Below are 20536 nucleotides of genomic sequence, written 5' to 3'. Positions count from 1 at the left end.
TTTCAATGGTCGATCTAGCCCAAGATGGACCAAGAAAAGCTATTTGAATGAATTTTAAAAAATGTGCTAGTTTTGTATAGTGAAAACTTAAAAGTGTTATTTCTAACAATTTCCCTACTTTTAGTATTTTTGCAAACACATTTGAATTATTAAAAAAAAAAAAGTAAACTTTTAAAAACTATATATGGCTCTTAAGAAAAATAAGGTAAAGAAAATTAAGAAATATTTGTATGGATGAGTACAAAATTGAGCCTAAAATGACAAATGACTCAAGGTTGTTAAAAAAATGTCAAATAACATTATACCGATATCATAGATAAGTGAAGTTACGAATATGCCCTTCAGATTTATTTATCTCTTTTGCTCTTTCCTTCTTCTTTAACGTGACCTTCAGCCACCAACTTATTTGACGATGCTTGCGACTTCTTCTCCAACCAACTTCAGCAAAACTCGAAGGATATAACGAAAGGAAACAAGAGAAAGTGAGAACGAGACTGAGAGAGAGCGAGAGATCTAGAGAGAGAATAGTGATTTGTGAGTGAGAAAAATAAGAAAGAACGGGAGAGAAAGAGAGCAATATCAAGAGTGATCGAGAACCAAACGTTTTTTTTCTTCATATAAACGAGTATATTTTGAAATTTTCACCCAAATTTAATGTCACCAAAAGCTCATTCGACATTTTAAAAAAATTGGATTATCTGACCAATCTGACCCGATTTCGAAAATGAAAGCGGATGGGAGTATCTAACCTAATTTTTTAAATAAAAAAAATCAAACGAGTGATTGATCCTTCAATCTCAATCTACGAATCTAATGAAGGTGTTTATCAATAAAATATCAAATGAGTGGTTGATCGTTTATACCACAATAAAAAAGATATTCTGTGTCTGTTTACCATATTACTAATATTTTAGTTAAATTTACAAACGCTGTATCAATCAATTCCATAAACTAATTTCATTAAAATAAATAATTAATTAAAATAACTGACTTTTCTATTTTATTTTTTTGAAATTCAAATATAGCTTTCAGTATTTCTTTTTGCGAAAATATAATTCTAAATCATTTCAGGATAAATTATCAAAACTTTTTCAACAAAAATTCTACAAAATACAATTCTTAATAATTTCAGTATAAATAGCTTTGGTATGTGCTGGTCTGTTCTTTTTTTTTTTTTTTTTGGGCAATAAAAAAAACCACAAAGCATAAACATCAAGCCAGTTTTCAAAGAGCAGCGAGAGCCTGAAAAAACAAAGGAAGAGGAGATAATTTTTAAAGATGAAATGGCTGATACGATGAGAAGGGGAAAGGTAAATATAGCATTGGGTTATCATTTTATTTTACAAAGCAAATCATTACCATCACATAACACACTTCTCAAAATAAACATATTATTCCAAGCATGTGCAAAATGGTTTAAAAATAGCGGGAAAACGGCTTTTACCTCTATAAATATGTGAATGTGAAGGAAGCTTCCCTCCTTGCTTACTTTTTTTCAAATGCAAAAATGTGCCCAAGGCAGCATCCTCACCTCAAACAGAGAAGGGCCTTGTGAACGTTTCGTTCGAATACACAGCACAAAAACTCAGAAAACAACGATTCACACACCAGGTTTACCGGAGTTCTACCCTATTCCTTCAAGTAAAGAAAAAAGGTCATAAACAATCTCACGGAAACTCTCATTGATATCGCTACAGTGTTACAATATTTCATCCCCAGCAAGATTTCATGTGATGTTTCCTATAAGAACACAGTACATCATACAAAATGTCATAACAAAGCAGAACTACAGAGCGTGTGGGATATGACAATTTTCAAGACTGTAGCGACGCCCTTAAGGGTATGACACCCTTAAGGGTATATTGGTATGAAACATAACTACAGAACGTTAACCAAAAAGAATGCACATTACAGGAATGACGCCCTAAAGGGTATATTGGTATGAAGGTGTGTCTGTTCTCAAAGAAGGTGTACAATTATGAAGTGGAGAGAAAGAGGTGAATAACTGAATACAACGAGACCTTGAAATTCATAAGACTGATGCAGAAAATTTTGAACAAAAATATGAATGGATAATATCTTTAAATAGAACCGCTAAAGGAAGTAGAAGTTCAGAGAAAGTAGCACAAGGGTGCCTAAGCGGGGCATAACAAGGGAAACAACTCCCTCTGTGCATTCATCCATTTTCAACATCCCAGACCCACATAAAGGTAAGCCCCTCTAGGCTGGGCATTTATCTCAAATCAGAGATACATTCGAACCAACCCAGCTGTATAAATGACAGTACTTAATGGATGACTCCTCCCGCTTCCACCATGACAAAATGAGATGAACCGACTTCACGTTGCTAATGCAATAGTTAGCAATGCTTTCATGATGATGCAAGAGTTAGTGACAACTGGGAGTGAACAGCTTCCGTTGTCTATAAGTGACGACGACTTGTAAGATGCAATCCTGGACCCCGACTCAACACACCCAAATGCATGCAAAGACTCTGAATATGAAAAGAATATGCCAACCAGCAAAAGCCTTAAATGGAAATGGCACGGCTGATGGCCAATTTGGCCCATTCAGCAGATTCTTTAATCAAATGATCATCTGAGGACAAGCATTCACTTAAGAAGTCTTTGCTTGAGACAGATTGCTGAATCAAAGAACCAGCATTGCTTCCCAGTGTGTCTGCTAGATCTCCAAGGACCCCAATGGCAGTTTTCATCACGATCTCATCCCTAAGAAAAACCAAGCAAGCAAAATATAAACAAAAAATCCAATTCACAGAGAGAGAGAGAGAGAGAGAGAGAGAGATCAGCAAAGAACTCACATGTCTTTTCCCATGTATATACTATCCAAGAACTGAAGTATATGAGGAGCATAAGGGATCAAGAGCTGAGTTTTTGGAGAGCTCTTGAAACCTTGGAAGATCCCCGAGTACGCCTCCAAAATACCATTTCTCAAGGAGTTGGTGTACTCGGTCATTTCATCATCAGCACCTGCAGTATGTGCAGATAACTCTGCTGCCCGCTGGAGCATTGGCATGGCATACATCAAGTACTTTTCAAAATTTTCCCCTATAGCCAGTGCTATATCACCAAAGCACGAGAAAATAGGGGGTTTAACAGAGCGATGCAATTGATCACTAGACAGATTCTTAAGCAGCTGAGTCATAATCCCATCACAGTAAGGCAAAATCTTATCTTCCAGTGCCCTGCATACATCCCCTACTACACCAACAGTGACAGCACAAACTTGGTACTCTTCAAAATTCTGAAGCCCCATTTCTATATATTTATAGAACTCAGTCATGTATTTAGCAAAATCTGGGCCAGTTGCATAAGCAAGAGCACCAATAGCCAGCATTGCCTCCTCATGAACCGTAGCATTTCTACAAGCAAAGACCCTCAAGAAAAGACCCATCATATTATCTGCATACTGCATGAACATATACTTCGTAGGCTCTGATGAACCTAGCTTCTGAATAAGAACTTGTAGACATCCACAAAGCAGGCCCTGCAATTCACCTTGTCTCTCCCTTTCATCAGATGAGAGTTTTTGACCCTCAAGGGTATTGTGCAACTCCATCATGATGACAGGTACCAGTTGGAGCACCATTGAGGCTGTCTCATCAGTTGCACACCTAACGACTTCATTCAATGTTTCATACGCAGCAGTCCTCAAACGTGATTCACCAGCATCCTCTCTGTGAGTAACAGTTAAGAGGGACTGAACGATTTCTTGGAAAAAGGGAGTTAAAGGAGATGATGCACCAACATCTTCATAACCCTGAGCAAGAAAATAGAGAGCACCACAGGCTTTCTCTGCCACATTTGGAACATCCTTCATGCTCTGGAGCAGAACTGTTATTATCTGTTGACAATTAGCCTGATTAATTATTGGTGTATCCACGGTTGAACCATGAAGGAATTCAAATATCCGTCCAAGGGTCCATGCAGTTGTGTCCTTCACGTGGTTATTTGGGTCTTGTGTTAAGGCAGTCAGCATAAATGTCAAGGCCACATTAACAATTGGCATTAACTTTTCTGGGGCAGGACCTTCCAGAATAGAACCGAAGGCATAAGTTGCTGCCTCCCTCTGCCTCCAATCAGATTTGGTTATGTTCTCTTCAATGAATGGCATAACAAGCGGGACAATATCATCTCCAACAGTTCGTGCAACCAACCCAAGACACGTGCCCCCAGCCATGGCAATATTCCAAGCCCCTTCATCTTGATCCTGATCCTCTTCTTGCTTCAGAAGAGTCTCAAGTAACATGGGCACAAGAGCAGGTAGTGCCTGCTTGATAAAATAAAAGCATGGAATATCAGAATCTCCAGTAAAATCATCCCCATATTCTTCCAAGATGTCTATCTCCTCATCACAAATAGAACTCCAGAACTCAATAGCTTGAAGTGCAACAGGTTCCTCATCTTCTCTAACAGCCTTTGCAGTAATGCCAAAAATATCCTGGATGTACCTAGCTAATTTGTCGTAATACGTAGAAGCAATGGAGACCAAGCATTCGAAAGCTGCTTGTCTTATCTTCACTTCAGAGGATAGGGTGGCTTCGCAAACAACCCTCATGATATAATCACGCTCCATGTCATTGCTAAAGTTTGCCTGAGCAAATCCCAAAGCATTATACAAAGATCGTGTGGCAGCAAGTCGGACATCATTGTTCCCTTCCGATGCATTCATACCCTGCACAACAGCTGTCAATATCTTGTTCACTTGATCTTGATCTATCACATCTGGAGAAACTTCTTCACACAAATAACCAAGAGTCTCCAAGGTGGCTTGTTTGACATGAGTTGATTGCTGATGGACATTTAACAAAAGTGAACCTATCAATTCAGGCCACTGTTTATGAGGCAACTCAATGCCTGCAACTTTAGCAATAACTTGTGATGCTGTTGACCTAGCATCAGCCACAGGCGAAGAAAGAGTACTCAACAAACATGTCTTTATCTGGGTTTTGGCATTACCGTCCAGTGACAACCATCTTTGGACAAGCTCAAACTTCCTATGTTGTTCCTTAGCATCCAAGGCATTCTTAAGTATCAAACCAGCTAATTTACGGCTGTCAACTGGCTTCTCTTCATTCGCTAGTTCACCAGAGAGAGATAACAGGAAACTGGGGAGGTTCTGCTCTTGGAATTGCCTCAAACTATCTTCTGCCTGCTTCCTCACAGACGCATCTATTGCCTGAGCATTCAGAAGCACCTGTGTAACTTCCATTGCCATATTTCACCTGAGCACATGAAAGACAATCAACGGTCAATCATTAGTTCAAACAAGTACCCACTCGCAAACCAATATAAACCTCCCAATCCGATCTAGTCCGCACGTCTCGAGCGTCATTAAGAAATATCGTACCGAAATACAAAATCGCAAATCTCAATAATACAGACGAACCATTAAAAACCCTAGTCATACTTGAACTGATCTAGCAAGAACCCCACCCTTACTCCAACTAATGCAAACCTAGCGTCAAGCCGGAGAGACCCATACCATAAATAACATGGCAAGAAATTCCCACAAGATCGAAATGGACTATTGACGAAATGACACACACAAACACTCGAAACAAATTCCACACTTGCCAATAAAACCTGACACTCTAAAACAACTAAAAGTCACCAGAGAAAGGTATATCCAAATCAAAATAAACTAAAAACACAATGGAGCAAGTCATTGATACATAGATCAAAAGGCGCAAATGGAGTGAGCACATTTCCAATCGGTAATAGCAGTGGGAAAGCTGCAGCTGGGCAAGAAATAATTACCTGAGATTAGAAAATTGATGGATTTTGAAGAAGATACACGAAGAAGAGGCTGGAGACGGCGTTCTGAAAACCCTAGAAGTGGAGAAGCGAGAGGAAGAGGAGGGAGAGAAGAAGTGCGAAGTGCAAAGCTGGATTTGAAATACAAAAAACAAAAACAGATTGATTTTTTAAATAGCTATTATTTTCGGGCAATTTTACGACGCGGTGTGTTTTATTTTAGGTTATCTGAGTCTGATATGTTCAACCAATAAAAGTTGTTGGTCAAGTCCAGTCAAAAAAAGGGACGACCAGGATCACGGATGATCTGTCTTCATCTATTTCCTGCCGTTGGATTTGTAGAAATTAATTTTACTTGGAAAATGTTACAGTGAGACGGTCCTTAGGAAAGCAAAAGTCAAATTTGAATGATGGGAAGATAACCTAGACGTTGTTTGGAACAGTAACCTACGCTACGGTTAGTTGAAAGTTACGATTTTAATATATTTATACATTAGCACCATTATTATCGTATTATTGCTTTTTTATCCCCCCACCTATAAAATATTTGGGTGCTTTAAAATTTCAATACTACTTTCATCTCCACTTGAATTTCTTTTTTAAATAATAAATAAATAAGTATATAAACAGCACTTTCATTTATTAGGATTTTATTTTATTGTCTATATTTTATAAATATTTTTTTTAAGCAAAGAATATATTTTCAAGTATTTAATTTTAAAAAATAAGTATTTTGAAATAAATGAGAGTGTTTGACAACCACTCAAAATTGTTTTTCAAATGTATTTTAATCTATTTTTATAAAAAAAATGTTTAAATAAAAATGAGTTTCGTAAAAAATATTTTTTTTCAAGTCAATCCAAATGGTCCTCTAAAACTTTTTTTAAAAAATAAATCAAAGGCTTATTTTGATATTTTTAAGATCGTCAAATAATTCAAATATTTATGTAGGAATTATATAGTCTATGGGTAAGAAATTATGAGAAAACATGTATCACTTCTGAAAACTAAGTGGTTACCAAGTGTGATATAACTTATCAATTTTTGTTTTTTTTGCATATTTTTTAAATATCTTTTTAACAAAATGTTTGTTTTGATTACTTTGCTTTCATTTTCTGTTTATTTTAATCATTATATTTTTAATTTTGGCTTCTTTATCCATGTATTCTTAACAAGTGACTATTTTGATACCTTCATTTTTGTTTTTATTTTGATTCTTTTATCAAAATTTTAGCATTATACTTCATTACGTATAAAATTGTTAAATTTTACAAATAGAAATCGTCACATTTTTAAATTACATGGACTAGATTAAATATTTTGAAAATATAGGACCAAAGTAATTCAAAGATGAAAGTATAGAGAAAGTAACATTTTGAAGATATATTAACCAAAATAATCAAAACCAAAATTATATATTAAAGTAGTATGATCTACTTGAACCAAAATGTTTTCCATTTGCTTTCAAATTACAATAACACCCCTCTCCCATCTCCCTCTCTTTCTTCAAAGCTTTGATGAAAATAGATAAATAAATCAACTCCACTTTGACAACAACATATTAAATTATTTTTAGTGAGTTGTATATGTATTGTATATTCTTTTGTACCTCACTTTCAACAGAGATTACAGTTTAAATACAAGGTGAATATTTTACCATACTTTATTTAAAAGATTTTGCAAATGTTTTGAAATGTCATATTATTTAAAGCCTAAAGTTTGAATTTAGTTTTTCTTTCATCCCAAATTTTTCAAAGCTAATATTTTTAGGATGCATTGGAGGCAAAAACTATCTTAAAATTATAATAATCATCTCTTGCTACAGTAAATATTAGTTTATATTCTCCAGTTAACTACAGTCAACACTATTTCAAAACCCCCATTTGCTAACACTATTTCAAAACCCCCATTTGCTATAGTTTTTACTATTTTACATTATCATTTTTTTTTCATTTTTTGCTAGAGTGTTTACTATTTTCTTTTCAAACACATATTATTATAACTGAAACTAAAATAATCTACGGCTCAAACACAAAGTATTATAACCTAACTATAATACCTTAGGACTATAATAACCAACTCCTTATCTCAAACACCCGCTTCTTTAAGATTTAAATTTGAGTCTTTTTTATTCTTAGAGTTCTTAAATTGACATACTTGGTATTTGAGATTTAAATTTGATTTTTAATCTATATCTAAAATTTGAAATTAGTTTCTAACATGAACATGTTCATAAGTATAAAAAGTCTAACTTATTATTATCTTTTTTTTAAGATAATGCACATTAAAGTCCAATCAACATAGTTTAACTATTACACTACCATTCTATTTTATCAATTAGTTGTCACCTCTACTTCGAGACTAATTTAGAAACTACTTTCAAACTATTTAAGGATCAATGAAAAATCAAATTTGAACTTTGAGAATTAAACATGTTGATCATGAAGTCTTAAATACTAAATAAAAATTAAATTCAAATATGAAGTTTAAAAAATGTTAATTTTGAAATTCATTGAACCAATAGAAATTAAGTTCAAATCTTAAAAATCAAAAGTGGATTTTATTTTATTATTTAAGTATTTGAAGCTTTTATTTGAAACGGTATGTTCATAATATAAATTAATTACATTTTTTATGGAATGTATAAATTAATTACCAAGAAATATAAAATGGAATAAGTAAATTTCTTGGAACTTATAAAGATCTTTTTATTTTTTTTGAGTTGGAAGAATGCAAATCTTTGATCCCTTGATAAATAAATAATCTTCATAGAAGAAGGATTCAGTCTCACCCCTGCTTTTATGATGTGTGGGAAGGATAGAGAGACTATGGAACATATCTTCTTTTAAGTGTCGCAAGGCGAGACTAATGTAAAGAGCGTTGGTGCCAAGCTTGGAGGCGATTCTGTCTTATGCTATGTTGTGCCAAGAGGTGTGTTTTGCGTTGTAGATGGGCTCGTCGAAGTCGAAGATGGTGTATGTTGCCATGGGGTTTGGATAATATGGTCTGATTGCAATCGATTCACTCGCTATATTTCCCCTCCAAACTTAAGTGCAGGCGGATGGCTTTAGTGTATGCGAAAATCGTTGAATGAAAGTCTTCTTGGTCCATGCCTAAGATTAATAGCCTCAAGTTGAGCGTGGATGCATCTGTTGAGGCTGATTCTTGTAGGGTAGGGCTAGATGGAATTATTCAGGACTCGGGCGGGAGAATGGTGTATGCTTTCTCAAAAAGTTATCATGGAAACCTCGAAGGATTCGCTGCTGAAGCCTTTGCTTTGCTCCATGGTCTTTGCTCGATGAATGTGGTAGTACTAATTGTTGGGTGGAATCAGACTCACAATCTCTTGTGCGGGCTGTCCACCCTAAGAACCTCTTTAATTCAAATAATGGAGTCATTTTATAGGAGATTTGTGATTTGATGAACAAAGTCTGTATGAAAAGGCTTAGTTTTGTACCTTGTTCAGATAATATAGCCGCTCATGTTTTAGCGAGGAGTATCAATTTTATGAGCTTTAATCTTACTAGATGTCTTGATGATAATAAATATTTTTATTAATGATTTTAGTGTTCTAAAATGTCCATAGCATAAAGTTTGGAGAGACAATTCCAAAGCACGTTGAATCATTCAAATAGAACATCAAATGAAGAAGTCGTAGCCAAAAAAAGATTTAAAGGAAAAATCATATGTGACAATGACATAGCACACGTAAACCAATCACGTGACAATACGAGTTGAATAGATGGTACACACATGACGAATCAAATCAATTGGATAACTCAAATTGTGACACCTTGTTTTTTAAATTAAAAAGAAACTAAAAGAATAATTATTAGTTTTTATTTTAAAATGAATTAAAAAGAAGGAAAAGCTTTCCAACGGCCAGTTTCCTTTTTAATTTTATTATTATTATTTCATTCTTCTACTAATTAATCTCCGCCCTTTATTCCTTCAAGCTCTCCTCCAATAACCATTTTTAATTCCTACTTTTAATAACCTTTCTTTACCAAAAATCTCTTTAAATCTCAACAATCATCTTCTTCGAAAATCAAATCATTATTTAATTGCAAAATCTCTCATCCCCCAATTTCATTGAAATTTCTCTCAATTGTTCGTGGTTGATCTACTTCAAAGTTTCATATTCTCACAACTATTTTTGTTAGGAAATTCATTTTTGAGAGAGATTATTTTGAGTGCCCAAATTTTTTAATTTACACTTTTGAGAGTTTTTTTTTTTTTTTTTGGATTTTTAATATCATCAATTCACTTGTGAATTTGTAATCGCACCTTGGATTTGAGTGTAGAGGTTTGATCTTGAACCCAAAAAGAAAAAGGATTCATAATGGTTTGATCTTTAACCCGTTGAAAAATATCATAATAGGTTCGATCCTAAACCTAAAAAATGATTGGTAGTGGTTTGACTCCTGAAACTGGTAAAAAGAGTGGTAAATCAGTTTGGTTCTCATTTGTAAGAGAATTCGTGCAATAAAATATCCAAGAAGTCTTGAAAAATTGAGTAGGGATTCCAAACCACTATAAAAATCATCAGTGTCATTTCTTTCTCTATGTTCTTTTAATTTTTTCAATTTATTTTTGTTGTTAATTCTTTGGTTACATTAAATTATTTTAGATTGAATAAGTTTGTTTAAATTATTTGAACAAAGTTTTTATTTTTGAAGCAACCCTATTTATCTTTAATGTTGTGATTCTACAATTGGTATCATAGTGGGTAGGTCACTTTTTTATTTCAAAAAGTGTTTTGAAATCCTATTCTTTCACTACTTTAAAACTGTCTTTATTGTTTTATTATATCTGGTTTTTTTTTTTTTTTTTTTTTTTTTTTTTTTTTTTTTTTTTTTTATGGAAACGTGTTCTTGAAAACTAAATTTTCTTAAACTTTTAAATATTTCTTTAAAAAAAAAGAAACTTTTGAAAATTATTTCCTTTATAATTCAATTTTGAAAAAGTGTTCCAATTGGACGATTTTTTTTAAAAAAAATATTTTCCTTAAAATATTTTATTTCCAAATTACATTTTTCTTGAAAACTTAATTGTTTGAGCTTATGGCAAACATTTGTGCTAATGATTTAATTGATAGATCTTATCCTTCTAATAATTTTCTTGGTGTGAATGAAATATTTAAAGGTGGAAGTAAAGAAAATTGCCAAAGATTAAAAAAAAAAAAAAAGACGACTTTGGAAATCTCATTAGTGCTTGATGGCACACTCCGATGATGAAGGAAAGATAGGTTCTGAATATATGTCACTTAGAAAGAAAAACACGAAAATAGCTCAAGAAATATAATGAGTTCTTAAATGAGGTTAGTAGTGTGAAAGAAGAAAATGAGAAAATTAATTCCTCATACATAGAATTGAAAAATGACTTGAATGACTTGATGATATTGAAATGTTATATAATAAAGAAAAGTGTTTTATGTTAGATAAGATTAAATTTTTTTAGCATGATATTTTTTAAAGAAATTTTCACAGATAGACATATGTCAAACTATTCACGGAAATACAAAAAATACTGATAGATAATGATAGACTTCTCTATCAGTGTCTACAGTATTAATGATAGACTTATATTAGTTTCTATCACTAATAGATACTAATCGACTTCTATCAGTCTCTATCAACTTCTATAAAATAATATTATGTTATTTTATGTAAATAGTTTTCCTTGTTTTTCTATTTTTGAAAATTCTTTATTTTCTAAATCATTAAACTTGTTAAAAGCTCTTAAAAAAAGAGTCAAATTTTATGAATGAGTGTTTGTTAAAATCATTCTCATACTAAGACTAATTTCGAGTATAATGCTAAATTTGTGTATAATGCAAAATTTATACCTACATGTCATTATGGTAAAATTAAAGATCACATTAGACCAAATTGTTATAAAATAAAAAATGTTCTTAATGGTCATGGAAAGATAAATGTTACTTATGATATCAAATTTCAAAACACTTACAAAAGGAATAGTTATATGAAAAATAATAATATGCATAAATATAATGTGAATGAAAAATTTATGCATAATCATAATGCATCTTGTTTTTCTTATGGTAAATTTGATCATAAATAATATTCATGTTATATGCCTGTATTTAATGATGTAAATGTTATGAATGTTGGAACTAAAAAGAAATGGATTCCAAAAATTAAGACCAACCTACATGGATCCAAATAAATATGGGTACCAAAAAGTATTTGCTAATTTATTTTGTAGGTATGCTCCAAGATTCAAATTTTGAAGATTGATTGAGCTTCAGAAATGGATTTATTCAAATTAGCCACATCTTGGTCCTTCTATAGGGAAATTCCACGAATTGGTAACTTTATTTTTTGAAATAATTCGAGTTATTTTATGATTTTAAATTTAAATTTGAATTTGATAATCTTTAGATTGTTTGGATGGAAAGTTTATATTTTTTTGTTGTCATATTTTTGTAGAGTTTAATTATTAATTTGATTTTGTTATCAATACGATAATAATTATTATTATTGAATATATTACGTTAAATATGCTTTTATACTTTTATTTTTATATCCCTGTTGTAAAATTGACGAACACAACGGGAATACGAATATGAAAAAATATAATATAATAATATTAAATATATAAAATAAAATAACTAAAATTATAAAATTGGACAATATATAAATTAGTGGAATTTTGAAGTGGAATTCTCACCAAATCCACAAAATGTCACTATTTATAGGCAAAGTGGCAAGTAGGATGTGGACTTACTTGACACCAAGTATGAATAATTACGAGTCACATGGACAACATATAAGGGTGACACATGGCTTTGGGACACTAAGCAATGGACATCTATTTATTATTATAATATTCATAATACTCCCCATTAGATGTCCATATGGGGAAAACCTAGTGAAGAAAAAGAGTACATATTTCTTATAATACATACTCCTAAAAGGATACAATATATTTACTCCCCCTCATGAAAACATCACTTAAGATTAATGGGTCGCCGCATTCCAATGTTGTGCACCAATTTTTAAAAAGTTGCGGTTGGTAATGCCTTTGTAAATAAGTTTGTCAGGTTATCCCTCGAACAAATTTGTTGTATAGTAATGTCACCATTTTCTTCGAGATCATGAGTTTAGAAAAGTTTCGGTGAAATATGTTTTATTCTATCTCCTTTAATATATCCTCATTTGATTTGGGTTATGTAAGTTGTGTTATCTTCGTATAATATTGTTGTAAGATTTTTATTAGAAGACAAGTCACACGTTTTACGAACCTGTTGAGTCATTGACCTTAGCCATACACATTCTCGACTAGCCTCGTGAATTGCAAGAATTTCAACATGATTTGAGGAAGTGGCTGTTATAATCTGTTTCACCGATCGTCATGCTATAACAGTTCCTTCACATGTGAACAGATAACCTGTTTGAGATTTAGTTTTTTGTAGATCAAATAAATATCTAAAATCTGCATAACCAACTATGAATAAAACAAACTCATATCAGTTATTCCTTGGAGATAACGGAGTTTATGCTTAATTTCATTCCAATGTCTTTTTATATGAGAAGAACTATATCTAACTAATAAATTTACTAAAAATGTAATATCTGGTCTTGTATTATTAGCAAGATACATAAGTCACCAATTGCACTATGACATGGTACTTTAGGACCAAGAAGTTCTTCATTATCTTCTCGATGTCGAAATATATATATATATATTTTATATCCAATGAACGAACTTCCATTGGAATATTTAATGGATGTCTTTGTCCATATAAAATCTTTTAAAAAAAAATTCATGTATAAGTTGACTGATAAATAAATATTTTTCATCTGCTAAATGCTCAATTTGCAAACCAAGGAAAAATTTTATTTTTCCGAGATCTTTCATTTCAAATTCTTTCTTAAGATATTCTATTGCCTTTGAAAGCTCTTCAGGAGTTCTAATTATATTTAAGTCATCAACGTATAGTTATAATAACAAATTCTTATTGCGATTTTTTTATAAAAACACATGGACATATTGGATTATTTTGATATCTTTCTTTAATAAATATCTACGTACCACATCTGTCATGATTGTTTCAATCCATATAGTGATCCTGTAATTTTATTTAATACCATTCCCGGGAGTTTTATGTATATGTTTTAGGTACTTTAAATCCTTGTGGGATTCTCATATAAATATTATCATCCATATAAATATGATGTGACTACATTCATAAGATGCATATTCACTTTTATACATAGTCAAGCCAATTAAATATCTTAATGTAATTGCATCCACCACCAGAGAATACATCTTCTTAAAATCAATATCAGGTCTTTGTGGAAAATCCCGTGTAACTAGTCTTGCTTTATATCTTGTGACTTCATTATTTTCATTTCTTTTTTCTCACAAATACCCATTTGTATCCTACAGGTTTAACACCTTTAGGTGTTCGGACTATTGGTAAAAAAACCTGACGTTTTGAAAGTGAGTTTAATTCTGTCTCGATTGCTTTTTTCCACTAAAGCCAATCTTTTCTATGTTGACATTCTTCCACTGATTTTAGTTCATGATCCTCATTTTCAGATATAATATCAAGAACAACATTATACGCAAAAATGTTGTCAATAATTACATTAGTTTGATTCCATATTTTTTCTGTCATAACATAGTTTATTGAAATTTCATTATTATATTTAGATATTTCACCTTCCTTACCAGTCTTGTCAATGATTCCTTTATGTGTATTTATATCCTCAACCAAGTCTTTATCACCATTAATTATTTTTCGTTTTCGAGGATTTTATCTTTGGAACACATTGGTCTACCACGCTTTTGGCGTATTCCAAACTAATTAGTGACAACTAGTTGTGTTGGCATATCAAATTTTGATGGAATATATGCAACTGGTATATGTGACTTAGTTACTTTCTTTGCATCTATAAATGCATCTGATAATTGATTTGCTATATTTTGCAAATAAATTATTTTCTGAACTTCAAGTTCACATTGATCTGTATGGAGATCTAAATGAGACAATAACAATGCATTCCATATAATTTCTTTTCCCAACTTCTTAATTCCTCCCCCTAATGTTGCCAATTTTGTATCATTAAAATGACAATCAGCAAATCGTGTAGTAAATACATCACCTGTCAGGGGTTCAAGATATTTAATAATTGATGGGGAATCATATCCAACATATATTCTTAACCTTTTTTTAGGACCAATCTTAGTGCGTTGTGATGGAGCAATTGGAACATATTACAAATTCAAAAATTCTAAGATGGAAAATATTTGGCTCATGACCATAAGTTAATTGTAATGGCGAGTACTTATGATAAGCTACTGGCCTAATGCATACAATGATGCTACATGCAAAATAGCATGTCCCCATACAAATGAAGGAAGCTTAACTCTCATACGTAATGGTTTTGCAATTAATTGCAAACGTTTTATAAATGATTATGCTAAACCATTTTGTGTATGAACATGAGCTATAAGATGTTCAACACTTATCCTAATTGACATACAATAATTATCAAAAGCTTAGGATGTAAATTCACCAGCATTATCAAGACGAATGGACTTAATTGTATAATCAAGAAATTGTGCTATTAACTTAATTATTTGAGCAAGTAATTTTGCAAATGCAAGATTTCGATTTGATAATAAGCACACGTGTGACCACTTGCTGGATTCATCTATTAATATCATAAAATATCTAAATGGTCCACTTTGTGGGTTAATAGGTCCACATATATCATCATGAATTCGTTCTAAAAATGAAGGTGATTTAGTCCCTAGTTTAGCTAATGATGGTCTAATTATCAATTTTCCTTGAAAGCAAGCATCACATGATAATTCATTAGATTGAAGAAACTTCTGGCTCTTCAATGGATGCCCATTTGACTTCTCAATAATTCTCCTTATCATTATAGATCTTGGATGACCCAATTGGTCATGCAAAATTGTAAATATGTTTGGATTCATGAACTTCAGGTTCATTGTTGCATATATTTCAATTACTCGTGTACGAGTATAATATAATCTAGAAGATAAAGCAGACAACTCTTCCAATATACGTTTTTCATTTGAGACAGTGGATATGATATATAGATATTCCATATTATTCTTACTATCAGTCTCAAATATGATAACCATTGCAATGTATATCTTTAAAACTTAGAAGATTTCTCTTTAATTGACTAGAGAACAGTGCATTGTCAATTGTAAATTTTATTCTTCTAGGCAAAATAATATTTGCTTTTCCAAAACCTTCGATCAAGTTTGTAAAACCTGATATTGTATTTACCTTTGCTTTAAGCATTGCCAATTTGGAAAAGTATTTTTTATTTGTAAGTATTGTGTGTGTAGTTGCACTGTCTGCCAGACATAGATCTTATTTGCTCATTTTTTAAACACTCAACATATGAAAATGATCCATGTTCCTTCAGTAAAAGAAAATAATTACGATAAGAAAAATAACACTTAAAATATATAAAAGTTACTAAAAAAAACATGAAGATAGATAAAAGAAAAAACAACATTAAGTCTAGATATTCTCAAAGTCAAAAGAAACATCTGATGTTCCACCAACTGTGTCAATATTCTTTTCAGGAGATTCAAATAAGTCTGCCACATCCAAATTTATCATGTGGATGAGTCAAATATGTCATTATCCTGGTATGCAAAATTTGCTTCCACATTTTTCTCTTTTTCCTTGAGGCTTGATAGAGGCCAACTAAGTGTTTTGACGCACGACAGGTACGTGAACACTGCCCAGTCATTCCGCATTGAAAATATTTATTTTCAACATTATTTGAACTTTTATCTTGTGGAGCTTTTCCTTTGATCATCATTTTGTGTAGTTCTTTTGAAATTTAAATGATTAGAACGACCAATATGAAAATAATAATTATTTCTTCCTCTACCACGGTCACGACCTCGATCGTGACCACACCTCGACCACAATTATTATTAAAATTCACAGCATTCACTTCAGGGAATGGTGTCGTTCCGGTTGGTCGAGATTCATTATTTTTCATCAATAACTCGTTATTTTGTTCGTCCATGAAAAGACATAAAATTAATTCAGAATATTGTTTAAAATCTTTCTCTCAATGTTGCTGTTGTAGGAGCATATTTGTGATATGAAATGTATAAAATGTTTTCTTTAACATATTAACATCAATAATTTTCTCTCCGCTTAACAACAATTTTGAACTGATTTTAAATAATGCGGAGTTGTAATCACTTACTGATTTGAAATCTTGTAGCTTCAAGTGCATCCACTCATAACGAGCTTTAGGAAGAATAACTATTTTTTTATAATCAAACCTCTCTTTTAAAATTTTCCAAAAGATACAGGGATCTTTTATGGTAAGATACTCCATTTTCAATCTCTCATGGAGATGATGGTGAAGGAAAGTCATAGTTTTTATTTTGTCCTGACTGAATGTCGTATTTCATTCTTTAATTGTCTCTCCCAAGTTCATAACATCCAAGTGAATTTCGGCATCGAGTAACAAGAACAAATAATTATTGTCATTAATGTCAAGCTGCGAATTCTAATTTTGTAAGGTTTGTCATGACAACACTATCTCAAAATATTATATTTATATTAGAAATTTAATATGTACTAAATATGCAAAATAACATTTAATTTATTAATTATAACAAAGAGGAAAAAATCGACATATCTTTAGGACCACCTTTAGTGGAGAAAACGACAGGAGCTCGTGCTGATAACGTGTTGTGAAATTGACGAGCATAACGGGAACACGGATATGGAAAAAATATAATATAATAATATTAAATATATAAAATATAATATAAAATAAAATAACTAAAATATATTAATGGAATTTTGAAGTGGAATTCTTGAAATTGGATATGGATAAAATATAATATAAAATTGAATATGGATAAAATATAATATAAAATAAAATATCTAAATTTCTTTCAATAGGGAGTGCTTGAAATTGTTTATGTTTTTAATCCCTATTATTTGTGTATTGATCATGCTATTGATATATATTTTATATCTTATGTATATAGGGACATATTTGGTATCTTGCTAATATTTAGTATAACATATCATTTGCTTATATTAATATTTTCTTGTATGAATTAACTTTAATATATATAGTCTAAACTCCATGAAATTGATTACTCTTTAGAATAATATAGATGAACTCGTTTCTTATTATTTAGTATATGTGTGAAATTATTTGGGTGATTAACGTATTTAAATTTTTATCTTTTTAATTGGTATCTCATGTTGCCAAATTATTTGATTTTTTTAGATAGCATATGTGATGATTTTTTTTTTAAGATTGGATTCCATATTTGGTATGTTTTAAAGTCTTCTATGGATTATATTGTCTAATGTCATATTTATTGTTGATTTTTCTAGTAATTGAACAAGTGATTGAATTGAAATTATTCTTTATGTTGATTTATTTAACTCCATGAATATTTCTTTACACATATATATATTTTTGGAGTATGGTAATTTTTAGAGGGAGCAAATATCTCTTAAAAATAAAATGTTTCTCGTGTTAATCATGATCAATTTTAATTTGTGAAATGTGTTTATGAGAAATTGATGATTAAATTGATTGATGGTTGTTATTACTAACATGATTCAAATATTTAGGTGGAGCTTTTATTCTTTGTAAAAATGGTAATATATTACTTATCTTTGTATGGATAATGCTAATTAATTTTTAGATTATATATGTTTTGAAGAATATTTATTGTTATGGATTACTTGATTGTTATTTTGAGGGAAAACATGTAAGATTGTATGACAACACTAGAGCGTGAATAGGGTTGTTTCAAAAATTAAAATTTTTTCGAATAATTTAAACAAACCAATTTAATCTAAAATAATTTAAAGTAATGAAATAATTAGCAACAAAAATAAATTGTAGAAATTAAAAGAGTATGAAGAAAGAAATAACACCAATGATTTTTATAGTAGTTTGGAATCCCTACTCCACTCCTCATGATTCCTTGGGTATTTTACTGCATGAATTCTCTTAGGATGAGAACTAAACTGATTTACCACTCTTTTTACGGGTTCAATAGTCAAACCACTACTAATCCTTTTTCAGGTTTAGGATCCAACCTATTCCGACCTTTTTCAACAGGTTAAAGATCAAATTCTTTTTCGGGTTCATGATTAAACCTCTACGCTCAAACCCAAGGCATACCAACACCTTATTACAAATTTCTAAGTCAATTGATGAAATTAAAAACCCACAAAAAAAAACAGCACTTTCAAAAACAAATTTGGGCACTCAAAATAATCTATCTGAAAAATGAATTTCTCTAACAAAAATAGTTGTAAGAATATGAAACTTTAAGTAGATCAACAATGAAGAGAAATTTCAATGAAATTGGGGGATGAGAGAATTTGCAATAGAATTATGATTTGATTTTTTAAGAAGATGATTATTGAAATTTAAAGAGATTTTTGGGCAGAAAAGTTTAATAAAAGTGGGATCTAAAAATGGTTATTAGATGAGAGATTGAAGGAATAAAGGGGAAGATAATTGGTAAAAGAATGAAATAATAATAATCAAGAAAATAATTGTTTCAAGAAATATCTTTTAGTCATTTTGCCCTTAAAGACATAACTTGCATACCGGTAAAGTGTCAGTTTTTAACTCATTTAAAAGTCCATTATTTACCAATCTCTCTATCCTATCGAGATTAATATGACCTAATCTTAGATGCTAAAGATAGGTATAATCTTTAGGAGAAAATGTTCGTCTTTTAGTCTTTGATGTTGGTATCTTGAATAATTCAGTATTACAAAGTGATTTATATGCTAACGGTCTTAGCACATATAAGTTATTTTCTAAACTAGCTGATAAATCTCAAATCCATTCATTGAAATAAACGCTTTATTCATAAGAAATGAAATACTAAAAGATTGTTCGATTAAGGAAGAAATTGAAATAAGGTTCCTCTTAATTTTAGGAACCAGATAATTTTTATCTAATAAAAAATAATAATTCTTACTAAAAAATAACTTCATTCTTCCTACAACAACTAAGACAACTTTCCATGTCCCAACTTTCATGGTAATCTTACCAGCCTCCATCTACCTCTAGGAATCAGATTCCTGAAATGAAGAACAAACATGGTTTGTAGCTCATGAATCAAGTATCCATGCAAAATCATCATTCTTCACTAAACATGTTTCTCAACAAATAAATCAAATTTATTTATTTTGGCGTTCTTCTTTTTAGTCAGGGACTCATTTATGACAACTTTATTCATTTTAACAAAATTGGTGTGGACTATCATATCGAGAACAGGTTCCCGAACATATGTTCCCTCTTCCATTATTGCATTTTGAATATGTTTAATCATAGGTTGACCAAAACTTTCATGCAAAGACTTCATCATCTCATGAGCTGTCTGCATGACCTCAAGCTTCTTGGCCAAGAGATCAGATACGTTTGCCAAGATGCAAATTCAAGCTGTTTCATCAACCTTCCTCCACTTGTCATAAGCCTCACAAACATTTTGTATGGCACTAGGAGCAGGGGTTTGAGGACTTTCCTCATATAAGACGAACTTTATATTATTAACCACTAAAATCGAATTAATGAACTTTTTTCATGTAGTATAATTATCTACAATTAATTTACTAGCGGATAAAAAGGAAGTTAATGAACTTGACATGTTTGTTTTGTTGGGATTTTGGCAAAATATTATAAGTGTAGTTTTTCTACATCAAAAGATTTAGGAAAGTCAAG

At 31.3% G+C, this 20536-nt stretch overlaps 1 protein-coding gene across 1 annotated transcript; it reads right to left on the bottom strand.

Moving 5' to 3' along the window:
- Window positions 1-1908: 1908 nt before the first annotated feature.
- Window positions 1909-5930, bottom strand: LOC120092990 (importin subunit beta-1). Its single transcript, XM_039051275.2, has 3 exons — window positions 5781-5930; window positions 2822-5245; window positions 1909-2729 (listed from the first exon to the last, which is right to left on the bottom strand). The coding sequence occupies exons 2-3, from the start codon at window positions 5236-5238 to the stop codon at window positions 2531-2533; spliced, it is 2616 nt and encodes an 871-aa protein (XP_038907203.2). The 5' UTR covers window positions 5239-5245; window positions 5781-5930; the 3' UTR covers window positions 1909-2530.
- Window positions 5931-20536: the final 14606 nt, after the last annotated feature.

Source organism: Benincasa hispida, chromosome 12 (genome assembly GCF_027475165.1).
Source record: "Benincasa hispida cultivar pf3 chromosome 12, pf3_genome.v1.1, whole genome shotgun sequence".
Lineage (NCBI taxonomy): Eukaryota > Viridiplantae > Streptophyta > Magnoliopsida > Cucurbitales > Cucurbitaceae > Benincasa > Benincasa hispida.
The sequence above is the reverse complement of the archived record's forward strand: the minus strand, read 5'-3'. Positions and strand labels throughout refer to the sequence as shown.

Bases quoted from the DNA above. Each gene is read 5' to 3' on its own strand.
- LOC120092990 (XM_039051275.2), bottom strand. From the start codon at position 5,238: ATGGCAATGGAAGTTACACAGGTGCTTCTGAATGCTCAGGCAATAGAT. The intron at 2,730-2,821 runs GTGAGTTCTTTG...GGTTTTTCTTAG, and splicing joins ATATACATGGGAAAAGACAT to GGATGAGATCGTGATGAAAA.